Here is a 22,868-nt window from a genome sequence, read left to right as displayed (position 1 = left end):
CTGTGGTACCAATACAATGGCTGTCCAGCCCAAAACACACGAAGCACTACAGCACTACAGTACATTTTCACAAATTGTTCCCAAATCATTGTATTGAACCAGAGGACCTGTACTTTGGATGGCCTGTCCTCCAGATATGACGCCTGTACACTTTTGTCTGTGGGGAAAGCTGAAAGACGCTGTCTACAAGAACATATCAACTACACCTGATAATACGCAATGATGTATTACTAGAGCCTGTTCAGACATCTCTGCTAAAATGCCAGCACATATGCAACAGTCGTTCCATACTACTATGGAAGTGTATATTGGCGTTGCCAATGATCATTTGGAACATAACCTGTGATGTGCAACAGTCAACTGTCTCATAACTGGTCAGAATCCACTAGTCTATGCACTTGTGTTGTTCTTCAGTGTTTGCTACCACAGGTATTGTACAAGTGTCGGTGTGGGAACTTTTAAAAATAGGATGTCTTGTAAACGACTTACAGTAGAAGCCTGCAACAAATACCACGGGCATTCCAATTTAGCCTACCTTTAGTCTGTAAATGTCAATAGGCATTGTTCCATTTAAAGTAGTGTATGTTTGCACAATCTGTTTATTGGCTAACAATATGAGGCCCTGACTACTAATCAATTCTGTAAAAACCGCACATCATAAGCACTTTCCATTTCTGCTATATTTGCAGGATACATTTTACATTATTCACCTAAAATGCAATTTAAAATAGATTTACAAACTGTTTTCATGAATGAGTGGTGTCTGTCCAAAAGAACAAATACTAGCGGTATCCACCTTTAATTTACACAATCTTTTTTTTCATTTTTATCATTTCTACAGCTTCTCTGAATAAGATTGTGATAGTTCTTCTCTAAAGCAAAGGAGAGCTGCAACACCTGCTTGTTCAGAGGCGCTGTATGAAAGCAAAAACACGCCAATAGCTTCAACAAGGAAAAAGAAAGCCTCAGGGTCAATGGATCTTGCATTCCTACGCTGCAGCAAATAACCGTTGTAAGTGGCAACGTGAGAACCGCAGCAGAAATGCCTACAGAAAAGACCTCAGATGTTGCCGCACCAGGTACATATAATCTGAGGCCATGAGCTTGACTCCAGTCCACTATCAACACCAGAGGGTGAAGATTTGACAATGCCAACCACTCATGCTGGCAAAACATCAGCAAAATCATGAAACAAACGTCACCTGAAGAACTTGAGACAGAAGCCAACAGGCAGATTGTCAACAAGTTGTCATGGAAGTCTTAACAATTTTGTATTGTTTTAGGATTTCACTGCATGGCTTTCCAACATAAGCCATCCATAATAATCAACCAAATACTTTGTAATATGATGACTCTGCACTTGTTTTGTTTTATTCTTACAGGCATAAAGTTTAATCTATGACTGACATTCTTGTTGCCAATAATGTTATCTTTGATACATGGGTGTAAAGTGCTTTAATAATCTTGCAAGTGACTCGCCTTGGGAACAGGTGAAAGGTTGTCTGCTGAAATATCAATACAAGAGTTAATAATATTCTGAATGCACTCACAAAAAATGATGGAATATTAGCTTGTGTTGTTCGTAACGTCTGAGACATTCTTGAACTTGACTTTCAAACGTTTCTGTTTAGTTGCCAGTTTTTGAACAGTTGATCAAATTGCAGACTGGTAACTTGATTATTCAATGATTGCACTGGCGAAAAACTTGGAGCATGCCTAACATGAAGAGATGAGACCTTTTGAGGATGGTGGCCTTCTTTCCACATTTCACAGAACGTGAATCAGGCTGGATAGACGAACAGCAGTAATCAGTTTAATCCAGTCATACAAACAACAGTAGTACATACCTCTCATCCTGTTTCCCAAAGCACTTCCAAGATACTTTCAGGCAACTAAATCTCAGAAATCTAGTAGCCATGTAATCATAAAGTAAACCCAGCAACCAATCTTTTAAAATTTGAAATGATTCTCACCATGTGGAGGTCAACTAAGTTAAAAAGATAAACCTGAAGATTAAAATATATGCAACTCTGTGTAATAAAAATTTACTACTACTGTTCTATATTCCTTACTAGTCAAACGTAGCTGACCAATGTACATTCTGGGGCTCAGAGAAGAACAGAAATATTACAAAATCATCTACAAAGAAAGAGAAATAAACTAGACCCTTCACAGTGGATAAAACGTTTTTGATGGCCAAGAGAAAGAGAATGATATGCTGTAAACTTATTTTGCAATGACCTCATCCTCTTGTAATAAGTAGTCTGATAGAACACTCCTGAAAATGGTTTTGACATGTTGCCTGTTGGTGCTCATCTTGAGAGCTTCAGCAAACAGTCGTTAGTGTTTCCGAACATTTCACCAATACAAGGACACAGCAATCCAGTGTGCAATCAGTAATGGGAGATGCATCTTTGATAATGTTACCCACTTGTGCTGGTGAAAGCAAGAGGGGAGAAAAAAAAAAAACACCTGCGAACACTGGCAAAAAAAGGAGAGAGAGAGAGAGAGAGAGAGAGAGAGAGAGAGAGAGAGAGAGAGAGAGAGAGCGCAAGCATCAATTGGCTACTTGTCAATAAGTGGAAATGAAAGCCTGAACATTTTTATGAAAATCATCTTTATATTGTATTACAAGGAAAAGGTATACTGTAAAACACCACACACTAATGCATATTTTTTGTCTGATTCATATTATACAGGTTTTCCATTTTCCAGTATCAAGAGAATCAAGAGAGCTGATAGTGTTCTCTACAGAGTTACATAATGCCAGAATTAAGTATTAATCATTCAGGAATGTTTTCCAAACAAATACAGACAACACTTTGATAGCAGCTAGTTATCCTTTTCTAGATTTAGGATGAGTATTGAAATTGTCTCCCTCCACAAGTCAAGAGTTGTGGGCCTCCATTTAAATTTTGTTGAAGGAATGAATTTTTTTCTTTTAATTGCAAGCTAAAATAGTGAAGCATAATTTGGTAAGTCTTATTGGGTTCAGAGGAAGTACTGAGAGAGACTAATTCTACTTTCCACATTGTGAGTGCGCAGTTGTACAAGTCTGTATTACTCAATGGAAAACCAGTTCTTTATATAGTTTCATGATACAACCTGAAAGGAGGACTTTGGTTGCTGAGTCGGTAGTTATGAAATGAGTTTTGCCATTTTTATTGTAGTTGCCTCTACAGTGCCATTTTTCAACACAGAAATGAACAGATATATTCAGTATCTCATGTACCCAACACTAGTCGGGAATGGACACCACAACAGTTGGGAGCGGATGCCCCGCCCCCATTCCATCAGATTAAGAGTGTGCATTTTAAACTACATTTATCCACATTGGGCCATTGGGATAAGCTTTTTACTGTTGTTACACTATTTTCTCAAATAAATGGACTTCTAATAATACCTCCCAATTAGGAATTTTATTGGAGGATGTTTTAGAGGACAGCTCTGACATTTGCCTTCCAGCCACAGAAAATTTTTAATATCCTGGTAATAAAGGCTTGCGTTGTCATATTTTGGAACACATCACACAGTTACCAACTCTTCAATAAGCATTTTCAATATTAATAAATACAGGAGAGAACTTACAGAGTGTACTGCACAAAAATAGAGAAATGATGCAAATGCCTAATTACTGGTGTTAGGCTAACCAGCTGTGCATAAATCAAACAAAAACAGAAGAAACAATATTTAATCTCAAAGTAACTAAAAATGAAAACAAAACAGTGAAACTACTTGGGCTAATCATAGACCAAAAGCTCTCATGGGAAGGACACACAATTATCTATGTAGTAAACTAGTACGAGTACTTTTCTTATTGTATAAATTAAGAAACAGTGTGAGCAAGCAATTGCTACTCCACTCATACTATGCTTTTTTTCATTCCCAACTGCAATATGGAATATTGCTTTGGGGTAACTCCCCAGGGGCTGAATGTATTTTCAGATGGCAGAAGAAAGCAATCAGGTGCATGGAGGGGTTAGCACCCAGAGAGTCCTGCAGAAATTATTTTAAATCTCTTGGCGTAATGACAGTGCCAAGCATTTACATATATAACTGTCTAATATATGCCAAATACTAGCAGTATCCACCTTCAATTTACACAACCTTTTTTTTTTCATTTTTATCATTTCTACAGCTTTTCTGAATAAGCATGTGTGATAGTTCTTCTCTCAAGCAAAGGAGAGCTGCAACACCTGCTTGTTCAGAGGAGCTGTATGAAAGCAAAAACATGCCAATAGCTTCAACAAGAAAGAAGAAAGCCTGAGGGTCATCTCTGAAAAAACTGAACATGAGATGTGATGTGATGTGATGTGCATGCACACAATACAAGAAACAGTCACCTGCTGGACTTGCCTTCCACAAGACTTGCTGTAGGCCATAATAACTATAAGTACTTAAGCATAAAATTTTTCAATAAGTTACCATGCTCAGCTCGTACAATACCACTAAATAAATATAAGAATACATTGCAAACCTGGCTAAAAAACAACGAATTCTATACAACTGAAGAATTCTTAGAAACTAATCATCAAAATATATGTTTTACCTAAGTTATGAAGAAAATGTTTTGATATTATATAAACTAGTTATTTACTGTGATTCTTTTATTATGTGTGTATTTAACCCTTTCGCGGCTACGGGCATACATGTATGCCCGGCAGTTAGAAGACCAGACGGCTACGGGCGTAGATGTATGCCCAGCCGGCGGGAAGTCCAGGCGGCTACGGGCATACATCTACGCCCGGCAGGCGGGAATACCAGACGGCTAATGGCATACATATACGCCCGGGCTCGGGAACAGGTAAACGTTCACAATAGAGCGGCTGCTGGCTGTTGTCCACTTTTCAGACAACACTTTCATTGTCTGGTCTTCTTTGTAAAGTGAGAAAGCACTTTAGTTTTCCCCTCCCCTGCACACTTTCTGCTTACGAGTCTAACAATCGGCCAGTCCGTTTTTCGCTTCTGGTGAGACGACAGCGTTCGCGTGTGTAGACTTTGCCATGTCGGGACACAGTTTATCGGACAAGGAAATCATGGATATCCTCATGAATAGCAGTGACGAAGATTGTAGTGATACTTCGGAGCTTTCTTCCGATGAAGAGTTGGATGCTCCTGGACTTATTGCTGAATCCTCGGTATCACGAACAGAAGATTCTTCCTCTGAAGACGGAAAAGAAGATAGAGTAAGTGAAACTTCGTCAGGAAAAAGAAAGTATGACTGGACGGAGAATCATCCTGTGACGAAACGACACCGTTTTGTGAACACATTTAGCGGGTTAAAGGTGGACTTCGAAGAGTCAGCAAGTCATTTAGATTTCTTTTTGTACTTCATGTCCATGGAATTTGTTTCTGCCATTTGTACACAGATCAATAATTATTATAAATTTATTACTAAAAAAATGACGACAGTGCCCAGTAGATTAGCACGCTGGAAGCATATAGAGCCATCAGAATTTTATTGTTTCCTAGCATGTTCTCTGCTTATGCCTAGAAGTAAAAAGTTAGAAGTGAATGAATATTGGTCGACAGATTCTTTGCTTCAGACACCAATATTTTCTAACATAATGGCCAGGGACCGGTACAAATTGATTCTGCGTTTATTGCACTTCTGTGACAATTCCACCGCGTCTCAAGATATTCTTGTAAAGATACGTCTCATTGTAGGTCACACAAGAAATAAATTCCGCGAGGCAGTAGTACCCTTTGAAAACCTAGTGATCGACGAAAGTTTGCTACTTTTCAAGGGAAGGCTCCGATTCAAGCAGTACATACCAAATAAACGTAGTCGTTTTGGCATTAAAATTTTCGTCCTTTGTGACGTAGAAACGAATTATATTCTGGATTATATTATCTACACTGGTGCTGCCACGGAAATAGAATCTGGAAATTCTGATTGGGGAAAATCAGGCGATGTTGTTGTGAGTTTGTTATTGCCATACCTCAACAAAGGTCATACCATTTATTTGGACAATTGGTACTCGAGCCCAGAATTATTTCTATGGCTCCACAAAAAATGTACAAACGCCGTCGGAACAGTACGAAAAAACAGGAAACATCTACCACCGTTACCAGACAAGCTGAAAAAAGGGGAAGTACAGTTCAAATCTTGTGGAACATTAATGGCACTAAAATGGATGGACAAGAAAGAAGTGTGGATGCTTTCGACCGTAAATGGACCAGAGTTTGTGGAGACACAGAAGAAAGAACATAGAACAGGCCAAAACAAATTGAAACCCACCTGTGTCGTCAGCTATAATAAGTCAATGGGTGCAGTGGATAAGACAGACATGCTATTATCTTCTGTACAGTGCATCCGAAAGACACTGAAGTGGTACAAGAAAGTATTCTTTCATTTGACTGACTTGTGTGTGCTGAACGCAAAAACTGTTTTTGAAATACAAAAGCAACAGAAGATACCACTAGCGAAATACCACTTGGAGCTAATCCGTCAATTGCTTGACAGATTTCATAGTCAAACGTGTAAAAGTGCGATCCCACGGACAACCAAAGAAGAAAGCCCTTTCCGACTGCAGAATAAAGAGGGACATTATCCAGGGTTCCTCGTAGCAACGGAGAAAAAGGAGATTCCCCAGAGACGCTGTGTAGTATGCACTGCTCATTCACAACGAAAAATGACACGCATAAGATGCAAAAAGTGCGATGTGGCTCTCTGCATGGTGCCATGTTTCGAAAATTACCACACGCTAAAGAAATATTAGCACGTTTTAGTAACTTTGTACGTTTCAAATAGATAAAAGTAAAAAATAAAAAATTAAAAATAAAAAGCAGATGATGATGATGAGTCCCATACTCCGTTTACCGAGCGTAGGGGAGCGACGCGGGAGACCCGCGCCGCCATACTAGGCAAGGTCCTAGTGGAGGTGGTTTGCCATTGCCTTCCTCCGACCGTAATGGGGATGATTGATGATGATGATGAAGACGACACAAACACCCAGTCATCACGAGGCAGGTGAAAAATCCCTGACCCCGCCGGGAATCGAACCCGGGACCCCGTGCTCGGGAAGCGAGAACGCTACCGCGAGACCACGAGCTGCGGACAAAAAAAAGCAGATAAAAGTAAAAAAAATGGTTTTTAACTCAGCCAGCGGCAGTCCAAAGCCTGCGTCGAAAATGAGGATGGGAAACCATTAAAGTAAACCGTACTGAACGTGACGGGCTGAAAAAGAAGACAGCGAGCTAGAAGAAGGTAGGCGTTTACTATCCAATTTCTTACTGTGGAGAATCGACTTTAGGTTTTAATTACAAACGAAGGCAAGGGCCTATCGCAAAATGAGTTATGCAGATATATTCCTTGTTTAACTTTTAGTCCGATTGCATGACAAAATTAGGTTTTAAATTTCTGTAATTATTATCTATTTAAGACCGTAGTAAGAATATTGTTCGAGATTTGGGCGTTTTCGCTACGCACAACTCTATTTAAAACTATATATCTTGAAATACATTCATGTGATGATAGTGGAATTTTAATATGTTTTAGGCACATACATCGACGGTGTAAATCTCTAGTTAGAGGATTTTGGAATTACTATTAAAAAAGTTCCTATCATTTTTCTAAACCAACCATTTTTCAGCCCATAATAAACATATAACTGAAAGTGTTGGCTATTTTCGAAGCTCTCTTTCGTTGTTATCAGAAACTATAACCAAAGTGACCATACAGAGTATAGTGTTTTTTTAAGGCGCTGCTGAACAGTGGTTCTGTGCACACGGCAACACGCGGGAAGCCTGCGGCGGCCGTAGCCTGCAGCGGCCACAGGGCTGCGACAGCCGCCGCCGGCCAGGCGCGCAGTGCGCTCGTCCCTGTCACCCGGCCAGGCAGGCAGGACGCTCAGCCTTCCAGCCGCGAAAGGGTTAATTACTGTATAAAACATTGTTTTATATAATGCTGAAGAAAAGGTCTATAGTTCCTTTTCTCCCCTTTCTGTAACTATTTCAATATCGTACTGAAACTAAATCCCTCTGTAAACTTTGACGAAGCCAATTGTACGAAAAATACTGAAAGGCTAATAAAAATATTCTATTCTATTGTTCAGGGAGGTTTGACAAAGATGATACCTTAACTGCCATGACCTCACTATGATCATCCAGATTATTGGGTGCCCATGAGCTGTTTACTCGTTACAGCTGGCTGATGTTTGTTGTTCAGTCAACATCTGCTGTCTTGCTCATGGATGACTGTGTCTCTCCTCACCTACCCTAGCAGCTACTGGTGAGAGACGATGACTTGTTTATGGAGTGGAGTTCTCATGTCCACCTTGCTCACATTTGAGTGCCTCAGTGCCATAGTTGCCTAACCAACGACTCTTAAAAATTGCTGCTTTGTGATATACTGGACTCGAAACAATTGCCTTAATGCGTGCCAAACTTGCCTACAATTTGTTCATAGTTTGAATGGTGCTGATAGCTGGCACCATTTTTGGGAACTACTAGATTGCTGTTTATGACTGCACCGTATGTGCATACTCAACATCAATTATGATCCAAATTCTAATGATATTGAATCTTCAGGTAAATATAAAACAATGTATGTAATTATCATGTTATGTGATAACCTTGATATTTTAGAAAATAGCTTTGAAAATTCTAGTGGGTTAGCCATGTCAGGCACTACATAGAATTTTTTAAACATGAGCACATTTTAATAACATATAATTTTCATTGTAATTTTATAATAATTGGTTTTTAATTACTAATGGATACTATTGTCAATAACAACAGCAGTTATTTAACCATAGGGAAATTAACATACTTATCCCGTTTCCGCAGCCATGAGTTCAAATAATGTGCTGGCTAGGCAAGTACGGTTCCAAATTTTTCACAGATCAAGAACATGAGCAACATAACCTTGAGATCATCACTCCAATGAGGAGAAGGAAAAGATTAAGAAAACTTGAAACTCACAAAAAGCTTATTAGAAAGTACAAGCAAATCCTAGTGAAGAATACATATCAATATCTGGTAAAAAGTGCATAAGAAACAATGTTTTTTTGGATCCTTGTGGTTGCCAATTGTAGTGTCATACTATGATTTCTATGCATAGGAGACAGCAAATTTTTGACAGTTGTTACAACATGACTCGGGCTCTAAAAATGCATTTATAAGTTGACACGTTGAAGTACAATATGTTAAGTGCCAATACTTCAAGATGAAAATTATGAAGAAAAGATAGTATCGAAAACATTCTTCCATCATTCAGGGAAAGCTACCAGTGTGCGATGGTAATATAACTAATGCACTTAAGAGGAAGAAGGTCTATAGAACAACAGAGGGTGACAATAGAGGCATACATGCGCTGCTTAAGAAAACCAAATCTGCGTATGAGGAATTGGTTTGTAAGTTTATTGAAAAGTTTCCAACACACAAGGGCCATTATTGTTGCCGAGATAGCTCACGCAAATATTTTATCACCAGATCTCAATATGGCTATAATGTTTTAAGTTCTACAAGGAAGAGTGCAATTTGAAAGTCACAGGGCAGTTCCACAGTATCATATTTCCAAAACAAGATTCAACCTGCATTTTAAATGACCAAAAAAAGAACACCTGGCAGATGTGTGATGAACTTCAAGCAAAGATGACAGGCATATCAAAAAGCCCTGAAAAGAATGAACTGGTTGTGCAGCATGAACTTCATTTAAGGAAAGCAGAGCTTTGGAAGAGGTGAAGAAGAGGTACATAAGTGAAGCAGCTGAGTCTAATGGTACAAAACAAGTTCTTGTTTCTGATCTACAGAAAACACTGCCCACACCAGTATTAACAATGAGTTAAGCTAACTACAAGGATCAGGTTTGGATCTCCAGTGTTAGTAACAATGGCCATATGTACATCTGGGGTGAACATACTGCTCCCCATGGGTCACAAGAAATTGCCTTTTGTACCATATTAGAAATTATCTCCCACTAACAACAAAAGAAATAATACCCTAACAGTGACAGCTGCGGTGGCCAACACAGAAACATTAAATGGCACTGATATTAAGCTATATTTTACAGAAAACTGAAATTCAACAGCTACAACAAAAGTTTTCTTCTTCCTGACCACAGTTTTTCTATGTGTGATAAATATTTTAGCATTATTGAAAAGGAAAAGAAATATCATCCTTATATTTTTTCTCTCAAATGACTGGTCTAAGGTGATTGAAAATGCAAAGCAGAAGCAACCAAAATTTGTGGTTCATAGAAGACTAAAGATTTATATTTCAGTTCAAAATCCTTGGAAGAAAACTGTACCAATGGGAAAACAAATATGGAAAGTGACAAAAGTCGAATGGTTGAGAGTACAAAGGCAACTATTCCCAAAGAACATCCTAAAATGATATTCTATACATACAACTGCTTCGAAGGTGTTTGTTTCAATGCACTAGACACTGCCAAAAAGCCGAGTCGAGGACGTACTAGCCCGCGAATTCCCAGAAAGTCTACAACAATTATATCTTAAGGGCAGAAAAGTATCAAAGGAAAAAATCAAAGCGTTGCAAAGTCTTTTGAAATTTGTGCCACCACAACATCATGAATTTTACATGTCTCTTCAAAATACAGTGATGTGACTGGGACAAGGCAAGAGAGATGAAGATGTGTCACATGGAACAAAGCAGGCATGATGAAGATACAATGACACAAGAGGACAATGTAAGAGACATGAAGACTCAGTGGCATGAATGGGATAAATGTGTTAATGGGGTTTCTAAGAATTACTTGTTCTTAAATAAGTATCTGTGATCTTATAAATATATTAAATTTGTATTTTTACAAAACTACCATTTTACCTTGTGCTGTACTTGTCTATCAGGTGCATCAGAAACAAAAGTTTTATTTTCAGTCTGTCATTTTTCAGCACCAGAGTTGACTATCTTTTTTTTTTTATAATAAACTGAAATGCAAATTTTTTTATTTTGAGATGTGAAATTACGTGGAATGTGCCCTTTCTGTTGCAATAAATATGTGACTTTTGCGTTTATTAATTATTTTCTATTCTGATATGATTTTTAACTCAGTATACCTCAAAACTAAATAAATGTATGTTATGCACCTCTGGCACCGAGCCACTCATTTATCAATTGACTTAAGTAATATGGCCTGAAAATGTAATCCTGCTCAATCTGACATCTGTTGAATCCTTATTGGTTGAATGTTTTCTTCTTCTTCTTCTTCTTCTTCTTCTGTACAACAATTTTGCATGGGCTGCCAAACAACAATTAATTCATTACCACAAAGAATAGTTGCAGCTTCTGGCTGATTATTCATTTGTCTAGCCTAACAATTAAACTGCCACTTCAAAGAACACTGTCTTCTCATCCAATATCCACAGCCGACTGCAATAGATGTTTAATCTCACACTTCTTCACCAGTATGGGTTCTGTTATGTATTTGCCTATCAATTCAAGAGACAACACAGTAGTCAAACCTGCCAATGAGCTGACGATTAATTATCTGCCCCTAGCTGTCTTCCATGATGATGTGGCTGGGATAGAATTGTTTTATATCATCATCTTCATACAAAAAAGTAATCTGGAACATCAGTACTGGGTACAAGTTCAGGTATTGGTACTGACTGGGTAGAGTTTGTACCCCTTTGCACGCAGGGGCTTGTATTCCGCTTTACTTACATTGTGCACAACACAAACTATATAAGCTTTCCCTGGGGAAAAATGCTGACTTCGGCAAGACAGTGCAGCACAGATTTGTCCACTGCGTTATTCCCAAATGAAATGGGAAGGGAAGCATGCCCAAAGCTTATATTTATAAAGACTAATAATAGTGACTTTTAGTAGCTCAATAACAATATGCTAATCAAACCAGATCTCCAACATAATCTTAGCTCTATGAGGTGCTCATCATTTGGCATGATCTAAGAGGCATATACAACTTCCTAAATGTGCTCGCCACAACACTTTTCATCACAACAGAAAAACCTAAATCATCAAAAAATGGCAAAAAAGGATAATAAACATTTTATAAGATTAATTCCAACAGGAGGAGTTACACCTAGTGAAACCTTATTATGAACAAGATTCTGTTTTCAGTTTCTCCTACACTATGTTCTGGCTTATAGTGTGTGAAGTAAATTTGAGCAAAAGTAATAAAAATTAGCAATATGAATGAAAATTATGCATAGTTTTGTGTAAAAACTATGTAAATTAAACAACTAACTGGATGATAGGTTAAGTAAGCTTATTATTATAATGCAAAATTCTAAGAGAAATCATTAACAATATTAGTCAAACATAATTGAAACTGTGGATATTAGAGATGCAGCACAAGCAACAAAAAGTGTGTTCCAGCAAAGTGGGGCTTGGGGCAGAGGGGGGAGGGGGTAAGGGGTAGGGGGTGAGGGAGAGGGAGAGAGGGAGGGAGAGAGAGAGAGAGAGAGAGAGAGAGAGAGAGAGAGAGAGAGAGAGAGAGAGAGACTAAGTCTGGACATTCAAACAGCTGACTCTTGTTCCCACCAAACTCTACAAGGTATAAATGGCAAACTTATGTGAAGTTTAGAGAAAAGGAGAATGGTATTGGCATAAGGAGGCAATGAGGGCAGCTCTTGGGTGGTGCCTAGGTAGGTCATTCAGGACAGCCCTCTGCCCATGAAAGACAATATTCTAGGTCCAAGTCGTAGTCTGGCAAATACTTTAATCACCCAGAAGTTTCAAATAATTCGCACTCCACTGCAGAGTAAAAATTCATCCTGGAAGTTGTAGCACTGATTTAAGCTGCTTCCATAATTGGACACCCTTCAGATAGTTTATCAAGGAAAATAAGGTGTCTCGTATAATGTAATTGGATGGATAAAAAGTCTACTTGCCTAATGGTGACTACAAAAGTTACAGAAATGTGCAAGCTTTTGGAGCTAGTGGCTTCCCAGTTCTTTTCCCTTCATCTCTTTGATCTCTCTTTCCTCTCCTTAATCTCTTTTGCGAGGAGGAGCCATTACCTCCAAAAGCTTGGACATTTCCTTAACTTTCATAGGCGTTTTCTCCTGTCACCACTTGGTGAGTAGATTTTACTTTTATTTTTCCAATTATAATATATTAAAAAAAAAAGATATTTGCCACATAACAAAAACGTGTTTGAATGACACATATACATGTCTCTCACCAACACTACACTATAAAAAACTGACTTCTGGAATAAAAGTAACTTATCACTTACATAAAAACTGTGTAACAAAAATGTTTTACTATGAATGTGATATTTGGAACATGAAACTAACATATGAGAGATAAAATTCAAAACACTGTTGGACTGTGGGTTAGTAACAAAGAAAATATTAATTATTAGATGAACGTAAAAGGGCTGAGAAATTATGAGTTGACTAACAAGCATACACTAATACTGTCACAGACATACAGATACAAACCTGCTGCTGTTGGAGCATTATAAAGAGATTTCCTGGGAAAAGAGATACAACTGACTGTTGAGACACATTTGTTGGTATGAGCTGGTTATTCGTGGTCAAAGAATTGGGTCGTTCAGAAACCACCTGTGAGACAGGAACAGAAGAAGACAACTGCTGGTTAGAGTGGTGAAGACTTCCTTCTTTGTTAGATGTCTCTGACTTCTGCAGTGGAATCACTGGTTGCACTTTCAATTCAGTTTTTTCACTTTGTTTATACAGTGATGTGACTGGGACAAGGCAAGAGAGATGAAGATGTGTCACATGGAACAAAGCAGGCATGATGAAGATACAATGACACAAGAGGACAATGTAAGAGACATGAAGACTCAGTGGCATGAATGGGATAAATGTGTTAATGGGGTTTCTAAGAATTACTTGTTCTTAAATAAGTATCTGTGATCTTATAAATATATTAAATTTGTATTTTTACAAAACTACCATTTTACCTTGTGCTGTACTTGTCTATCAGGTGCATCAGAAACAAAAGTTTTATTTTCAGTCTGTCATTTTTCAGCACCAGAGTTGACTATCTTTTTTTTTTTATAATAAACTGAAATGCAAATTTTTTTATTTTGAGATGTGAAATTACGTGGAATGTGCCCTTTCTGTTGCAATAAATATGTGACTTTTGCGTTTATTAATTATTTTCTATTCTGATATGATTTTTAACTCAGTATACCTCAAAACTAAATAAATGTATGTTATGCACCTCTGGCACCGAGCCACTCATTTATCAATTGACTTAAGTAATATGGCCTGAAAATGTAATCCTGCTCAATCTGACATCTGTTGAATCCTTATTGGTTGAATGTTTTCTTCTTCTTCTTCTTCTTCTTCTTCTGTACAACAATTTTGCATGGGCTGCCAAACAACAATTAATTCATTACCACAAAGAATAGTTGCAGCTTCTGGCTGATTATTCATTTGTCTAGCCTAACAATTAAACTGCCACTTCAAAGAACACTGTCTTCTCATCCAATATCCACAGCCGACTGCAATAGATGTTTAATCTCACACTTCTTCACCAGTATGGGTTCTGTTATGTATTTGCCTATCAATTCAAGAGACAACACAGTAGTCAAACCTGCCAATGAGCTGACGATTAATTATCTGCCCCTAGCTGTCTTCCATGATGATGTGGCTGGGATAGAATTGTTTTATATCATCATCTTCATACAAAAAAGTAATCTGGAACATCAGTACTGGGTACAAGTTCAGGTATTGGTACTGACTGGGTAGAGTTTGTACCCCTTTGCACGCAGGGGCTTGTATTCCGCTTTACTTACATTGTGCACAACACAAACTATATAAGCTTTCCCTGGGGAAAAATGCTGACTTCGGCAAGACAGTGCAGCACAGATTTGTCCACTGCGTTATTCCCAAATGAAATGGGAAGGGAAGCATGCCCAAAGCTTATATTTATAAAGACTAATAATAGTGACTTTTAGTAGCTCAATAACAATATGCTAATCAAACCAGATCTCCAACATAATCTTAGCTCTATGAGGTGCTCATCATTTGGCATGATCTAAGAGGCATATACAACTTCCTAAATGTGCTCGCCACAACACTTTTCATCACAACAGAAAAACCTAAATCATCAAAAAATGGCAAAAAAGGATAATAAACATTTTATAAGATTAATTCCAACAGGAGGAGTTACACCTAGTGAAACCTTATTATGAACAAGATTCTGTTTTCAGTTTCTCCTACACTATGTTCTGGCTTATAGTGTGTGAAGTAAATTTGAGCAAAAGTAATAAAAATTAGCAATATGAATGAAAATTATGCATAGTTTTGTGTAAAAACTATGTAAATTAAACAACTAACTGGATGATAGGTTAAGTAAGCTTATTATTATAATGCAAAATTCTAAGAGAAATCATTAACAATATTAGTCAAACATAATTGAAACTGTGGATATTAGAGATGCAGCACAAGCAACAAAAAGTGTGTTCCAGCAAAGTGGGGCTTGGGGCAGAGGGGGGAGGGGGTAAGGGGTAGGGGGTGAGGGAGAGGGAGAGAGGGAGGGAGAGAGAGAGAGAGAGAGAGAGAGAGAGAGAGAGAGAGAGAGAGAGAGACTAAGTCTGGACATTCAAACAGCTGACTCTTGTTCCCACCAAACTCTACAAGGTATAAATGGCAAACTTATGTGAAGTTTAGAGAAAAGGAGAATGGTATTGGCATAAGGAGGCAATGAGGGCAGCTCTTGGGTGGTGCCTAGGTAGGTCATTCAGGACAGCCCTCTGCCCATGAAAGACAATATTCTAGGTCCAAGTCGTAGTCTGGCAAATACTTTAATCACCCAGAAGTTTCAAATAATTCGCACTCCACTGCAGAGTAAAAATTCATCCTGGAAGTTGTAGCACTGATTTAAGCTGCTTCCATAATTGGACACCCTTCAGATAGTTTATCAAGGAAAATAAGGTGTCTCGTATAATGTAATTGGATGGATAAAAAGTCTACTTGCCTAATGGTGACTACAAAAGTTACAGAAATGTGCAAGCTTTTGGAGCTAGTGGCTTCCCAGTTCTTTTCCCTTCATCTCTTTGATCTCTCTTTCCTCTCCTTAATCTCTTTTGCGAGGAGGAGCCATTACCTCCAAAAGCTTGGACATTTCCTTAACTTTCATAGGCGTTTTCTCCTGTCACCACTTGGTGAGTAGATTTTACTTTTATTTTTCCAATTATAATATATTAAAAAAAAAAGATATTTGCCACATAACAAAAACGTGTTTGAATGACACATATACATGTCTCTCACCAACACTACACTATAAAAAACTGACTTCTGGAATAAAAGTAACTTATCACTTACATAAAAACTGTGTAACAAAAATGTTTTACTATGAATGTGATATTTGGAACATGAAACTAACATATGAGAGATAAAATTCAAAACACTGTTGGACTGTGGGTTAGTAACAAAGAAAATATTAATTATTAGATGAACGTAAAAGGGCTGAGAAATTATGAGTTGACTAACAAGCATACACTAATACTGTCACAGACATACAGATACAAACCTGCTGCTGTTGGAGCATTATAAAGAGATTTCCTGGGAAAAGAGATACAACTGACTGTTGAGACACATTTGTTGGTATGAGCTGGTTATTCGTGGTCAAAGAATTGGGTCGTTCAGAAACCACCTGTGAGACAGGAACAGAAGAAGACAACTGCTGGTTAGAGTGGTGAAGACTTCCTTCTTTGTTAGATGTCTCTGACTTCTGCAGTGGAATCACTGGTTGCACTTTCAATTCAGTTTTTTCACTTTGTTTATTTTTCAAATGCTGTAGTGGCTGGGACATATTCTGTAGAAAGTCTCCATCACTAAGGGACAGCTGTGTTCTTTCTTCAGGTTGCTGCAAGTGGTTTTTAGGACCCTGTGCTTGTGTTCTTGAGATTGCTTGATGGGAAACAGAACCAGACTCAGTAAGTGGTGTAAGCTGCTGGGCCTCTTGTGAATTACTGCTTGGTGTGTAATGCTTCTGTTGCTGTTGTTGTTGTTTTAATCCAAGTTCTGAAACAATAGGGATCTGTGACTTAGGAGGTGCACTTTCTGTGTTTAAGCTCTGCACAGTTTTTAGAAATATCAATGGGTTTCTTGGCACAATTGATTCACTTGGTCTTTGCAGAGAGCTTTCTGTTTGTCTTCTATTTGTTACCTCCCCTGTAGGAACCACACGTGATACAACCTGTTGTTTCTGTTGCTGCTGAAACTTCGACAAATTTGATTCTGATTGTGACGTACTACGCTGCTGATTACACAGACCTGAAATTTGGATCACACTCTTCCCGCTGTGCTGATTTGGAATTTGCGAGACCGTCTTTTCACCTGAATGCTGTGAAATCTGTGGAACATTTTGTTTCTGTGGACTCTGGGCTCCCCACTGTGTTTTAGAAACCTGAGAAACTTTTGCTGTATGCTGTCCATTGTTTTGGCATGTTGACAGCATGTTATCCAGCCCATTCAGTTGTTGTTGTGTTTTAAGTGAAGTACCCTCATTATTTTTCTCTTGCCTTACAGCCACATTTTGTGGTTCTGTCAAAATGGATGATCTAGTTACCTGTGGCTGAGACACAGTTTGCACTGTTTGTCTAATACCTTGCTGTGTAGTCACACTCAAACTTGGTGTACTAGGTTGTGAAGAAGATGAGAGGCACTTCACACTGGAATTCTGCAGTGTCTGAAGAGACAAATGTCCACTTTGTTGAACACAATGATTTGTCATATTCTGAACAGTGGGTTGTAATGTTCGCTGTGTCGCATTATTTTCAACAGAATGTTGGACAATATGGTTGGTCAACTGAGGAGAAAGAGACGCATGCTTTACACTTGACTGGGTTGGTTTCTGGGATTCACTCTGCACACTTGAATGATTTGTGGACTGGAATAGTTTCTGGGCAGTGTGCTGATGTGGGGCCAGTTGTAAGTTCTGCTGGGCAGCTCCTTGTGGGCCTCGTAACACACACGTTGCACTCGACATATGGGGAACTTGTAGTGAGGCTTGTACAGCAGGGTGCTGGGGAGTCTGACACTGTTGAGGTTGGCCAACACATTGGGTATCTGGCTGCAGATGAGTGCGAGTCATGTGTTGTTGGTTGTTTTGACACACTATATGGGATTCTCTCTGCTCGCTAGCCTGCTTCAGAGCAACTTGTGTTTTTGGAATGCATGTTTTCTGCTCTTTGAGGGCTGAACTACGTCCATCGTGTGTTGTGCTTAATGCTCCCGCATTCTGAGTTTCAGAAGTAACAAATTCATTTGGTTTCTCAGAACAATTTTTAAGCCCTGAGCCTGTATCTCTATCAGGAAACACCTTTGGTTGGGGTGGTACCTGCCCTGATACGAAATGTAGGCTTTTCTGCACATTTTGATGCACTGTAGCATTAGCCATTCTTGGAGTGTGTTGTGTTATAGTTTGTTCCCTAGTTATATTTTGTACAACTGGTGGAGCTTTTAGTGAAGGTGTTTCATTTGGAACCTGTAATGTAGATGCAGTGTTCACAACATTGGGTTTCTGTGTAGTACGAGCTCCACACATTGGGTTTCCTGTTGAAGGCTGGGATATGTACTTGCTATCAGGTTGCTGCAGAGCTTGTGTCACTTTCTGGCCACCAGGTTGCTGTGAAGGCTTGTAAACAAGCTGACCACTGGACTGTTGCTGCAGGAGTGACTTATACCTGCTATCAGATTGTAGCTGAGGTTGGACAACACTCTGGGGTTGATGGGTCATGGACTTTACATTGGTCTGCTGCAAAGACTGGGGAATGTACTGAGCACCAGGGTGCTGCACAGGCTGAGAAACATGACCACTAGGCTGTTGTTGAGCACTGGCTAGTGACTGTCTACCAGGCTGTGGAAGTTGGATGACGGGCTTCTCACTAAGGGGTCGAGCAAGCTGTGAGGCAGTCTGTTGGATGGACTGTTTCGGAGTGTGGTATATATTTTGTGCACTACTGCTCTGAGCACCTGAAACCACATGCTGTCCACTTTGTTGCAGTGACATAAATTGCGTGCTATTTTGCTGTGCACTTTGTTCAGTTGAGAGCTGTTGTGGCCGGCACACCGATTGACTAGAATGATGAGACAGTTCTTTTGATACATTAGGTTCAGTATGGCTGTTCATAGTCTGAACTATGCTTTGATCATTAGTGCGTTGTGGAAACTGTGGTCCACACTCCTGCAAGATACGAGACGAGAGCTGCATATTAGGCTGGGGTTGAGTACATACAGTGGACTGGGATGGAACTAGCTGAATGCGCTGTTCACTCAAACGCTGTGAAGGCTGTGACACTAGATGGCCACTGGACTGCTGGTGTGTTTGTGATGTCTGCTGTCTGTTCTGTTGGTGAACTGTGTTCTGAAGGATCCTTATTTTGCTGGCTTGCTGCTGCATACTTGGAACATTTTCTACACCCTGCTTGTGCGGTGATGTAGGTGCAGTGTGTCCATGCAGTCGATGTGCCTGCAACATTATAAATAGCAGCTTTGCAATTTTGATTTGCGGAGCTTAAACATACAAAAAGAAAAAAGTGCTTTCATCTTTCTTTAGAATGTAGCTGGTGACAAGAGGAACAAAATAAAAATCAGTATTGCTTACGGTTGGTTTTGACAGTAGTGAGACTCACTTAGCACAATCACTGATGAAACAAAACCTGGAAACTTAACTGTATAGGACAGCCGATTGGTTCTGGACTAAAGAATTCGTAAAATTTGAAATATAAGTTACACAAAACAAGCTGGCACAAGAAAGCCCCTATAGCAACCTCAGCATGATGTGTGAGAAATTAATAGATGAGATGTGACCAAATAAAATCAGAGTAGGGAAGAAAGTGCAAAATGGACTGGGACTCAACCATTAACATTTCGATAATTAATTTATAGAGGGCTCAAGGATGGTATGAACAAGTCTGAGGAGATGAAAAGCCCATCATTTCATTTTTTTTTTTTTAAATTACATACACGAGAAGGGCACATTAGAGTTTTATAAGAAACATTACACTTAGAAGAAAACATATGTCTTAGTGTACCTATTCAACTTGTAGCTTTTGTAAGGAAGTATCTTTATGAGGTATTTGCAAGCAAAATCTACAACATAAAAGAAGACAACAAGGACAGGTTCAATTACATAAATCTTCATGTATGTCCTCACACTAGATAGACTACTTACTCATGAAACAACCTTTATAACATAGTGAATGTTACACAAATAAATAAGATCCGTGAATTTCAAATTATATGAAATGCTGAAGCATAGATTTATACATTAAAAGTAAAATGGAAGATAATACAAAAAAACTATATGCTTACTTTCAAGAGTATTATGCATAACAAATTTTCTTTTGGTGCAATAGTAAGCAATCTACAGATTCTAGACACACAGCATAAAAAATTAAAATTGTGGACAATCACTTCTTAATATTTTCTTGTATTTATCTTAATAGTAAATTCGCATTATGTAAAAGAATTTTTTCAGAGATAATTGTATTTTTCCTTCCTATCAGATTGTTTGCTCCAATGTCTTTGATCCAAATTACAGTGTTTTAAACAATGTTAAGTATCCTTATAGTTGTAAAAAAAAAAGTTTGTTTTTAGTGTTTGCTAACATATGTCAAAACTGCAGTAGGATAAATATACCTCGTGTTGTTTCTCTTGTGCACAAGTAGTTTCTGTAGATGGGTTCAGCACAGAAAATCTCTGTTGCAGCCTTGTTTGTAATAGTGCAGATATCTGCTGATTTGTGTGTTCTCTAGGAATCTGAGAGGGTGGCTGCTGTTGCTGAAATAAGCACAACATGAACAATAATTCAATGGAAAAATGCAACAATCTTGGACATTTTTATCATACAGAATACAACTTTTCTCCAACATAGAAATATAAACAAATAAAAACAAACAGGGTATGTAAATAATTACTCTCTGGTCTCATCGAACAATGGAAAATCTAGGATAGAATAAAACAATATGGAATGGATAGATTTATACTCACTAAACACAGAACACAGTGTCACAAACAGGCACAATGAAAAAGAATGCTAGATAATCCAGATTGAAACCCTTGCCCTCCATGAATTAGAGCTGCACACACAATGCCACTTTGGAAAACTGTCCAATCTATTCTTATAAGAATTGGGCCTTGGCATCATAAGGTCTCTCCCCCAATAATTTTAAGTGAACTGACACTTGGAGTGGAGACTTACAAAGGCCACAATTGCATAGAAAATTCAACTGCCTCTTAATTGTGCTTCACGTATCTGCCTTCATTTACTACAAAATTAAACATAAAAGGTGGCAAGGTTCTTATGTAATGAAAGATGATGCCCTTTAATGTATTTTATTCAAGATTCAAACAAAAAAGACATCTAGCCATATCACACCCACATACTTTGACAAAACTGTCAAATTCTAAAATTCATTCACTCCAAAAAAGCTATGCACAATTTGATATTCCTACTTCAATAGTCCTCTCAGTGCAATATTAAACACTTTCTATCTTAATTTCTCACATTCTTGTCTCTCAGATTTGCCAATAACTGTTTACTCCCCACTACTCCTTCACATCCTTGCTACTGACTCTTACTGTCAGCACAACATGACAGTGCCCTGTACACAGAGAAAGATGTGACGCAATAGAAAGTTTTAAAAGATAAGACTCTCCAGCTACTGCCTGCTGGTAGGTAGCTCATTGGTGTGGATATTGATCATTGTACCCTTACATTCCCACTCTTAACTGTTTCATACAATGCAAATTTCAGCAAACGTAACAGCTAGAGTTTCCATGACATTTACAAATACCCCATATAAATAAAAAAAAATACACTAAGCACAGAAACACTGGACCAAATGCCTGTGACTTTATTATACATAAAACTTGCACACCTCACATACTGGTGAATCATCTCAAGTCTAATTGCTTGTTAAGTGGCAACAGTCTCAAAACAGTGTTATTCAAGATCTTTGCAAAAAGGGGTGGGCTGTGAGATCTGTATTGAATGTGCAAAGTAATAGGCAACCATCAGTGACAACCCCAGAAACTATTGGCAGAATTCGCATGTACATTAGCCAGAAATCACTGCAAGTCAGTAACAAGGTTATTGTGGCATGGTAGGTACATCTCATACATCATGTCATCGTATACTAAAAGATAAGAAATTAAAATCTAATCATGTGAGTGTGATGCAGCAGCTGAAAGTTAATGATCAGGAAAAGAGAGCTCATTATTGTAACTGACTGTTAACATTGATTGCTAACATTTACTTGCCCCTTGCTTTACTTCATGTCAGATGAGGTCTGGTTTCATTTGTCACATTATGTAAACTCCCAGAATTGCAAATACTGGTGGCAGAATAATCCACATATGCTACATGAAGAACCTCTCCACTCAAAGAAGAAAGGCTCCTGGTTTGCGTTGTCCAGCATGTGCATTATTGGCCCCATATCTTTCAATTACACCTTAAACAGTTACAAATATCTAGAGATCTTTTACTCTTTCTATGCACAATAACACACACAAAGAAGCCGTATGCAGAATTCCAACAAGATGGAGCAACTGCTCACACTTCAAAATAAAATATGTCACAAATCACCAATGTGTTCCTTGAAGACAGACTTGTCATTAGAGGCCTCTGGAACTCAACCTCCCCATACTTAACATCATGTGATTTTTATTTATGGGGTGTACTAAAAAGCAATGTGTAATTCTGACAATCCTCACACAACAGACGATCTTAAACAAAACATCACTAAAGAAATTAACAACATTACACCTGCAGAATTACAGCGTGTTGCTGATTCTGTCATTACAAAAAGTCAATGGTGCCTAGATACCCATGGCCACCATTTACAGCATCTCTTATAAACCGGTAACTAAATGTTTTACCTATTCTTTTTTTAGTCAGTTCACTGTTACTGAATCTCTATTGTGAGGTGTACCGGTTTTATGTGGGACATCCTG

General features: G+C 38.4%; 1 protein-coding gene across 3 annotated transcripts in view; it reads right to left on the bottom strand.

Annotated features, from left to right (window-relative positions):
- LOC126284229 (uncharacterized) overlaps positions 1-22,868 on the bottom strand; it is a 333,906-nt gene that overhangs the window by 160,515 nt on the left and 150,523 nt on the right. For all 3 annotated transcript variants that reach the window (XM_049983005.1, XM_049983007.1, XM_049983006.1), the window contains 2 exons: positions 20,553-20,693; positions 16,438-19,380 (listed from right to left, as the gene is read on the bottom strand). In XM_049983005.1, the coding sequence (XP_049838962.1) occupies positions 16,438-19,380; positions 20,553-20,693 (3,084 nt within the window). The remainder of the gene's footprint in view (positions 1-16,437; positions 19,381-20,552; positions 20,694-22,868) is intronic.

Source organism: Schistocerca gregaria, chromosome 8 (genome assembly GCF_023897955.1).
Source record: "Schistocerca gregaria isolate iqSchGreg1 chromosome 8, iqSchGreg1.2, whole genome shotgun sequence".
NCBI lineage: Eukaryota > Metazoa > Arthropoda > Insecta > Orthoptera > Acrididae > Schistocerca > Schistocerca gregaria.
The sequence above is the reverse complement of the archived record's forward strand: the minus strand, read 5'-3'. Positions and strand labels throughout refer to the sequence as shown.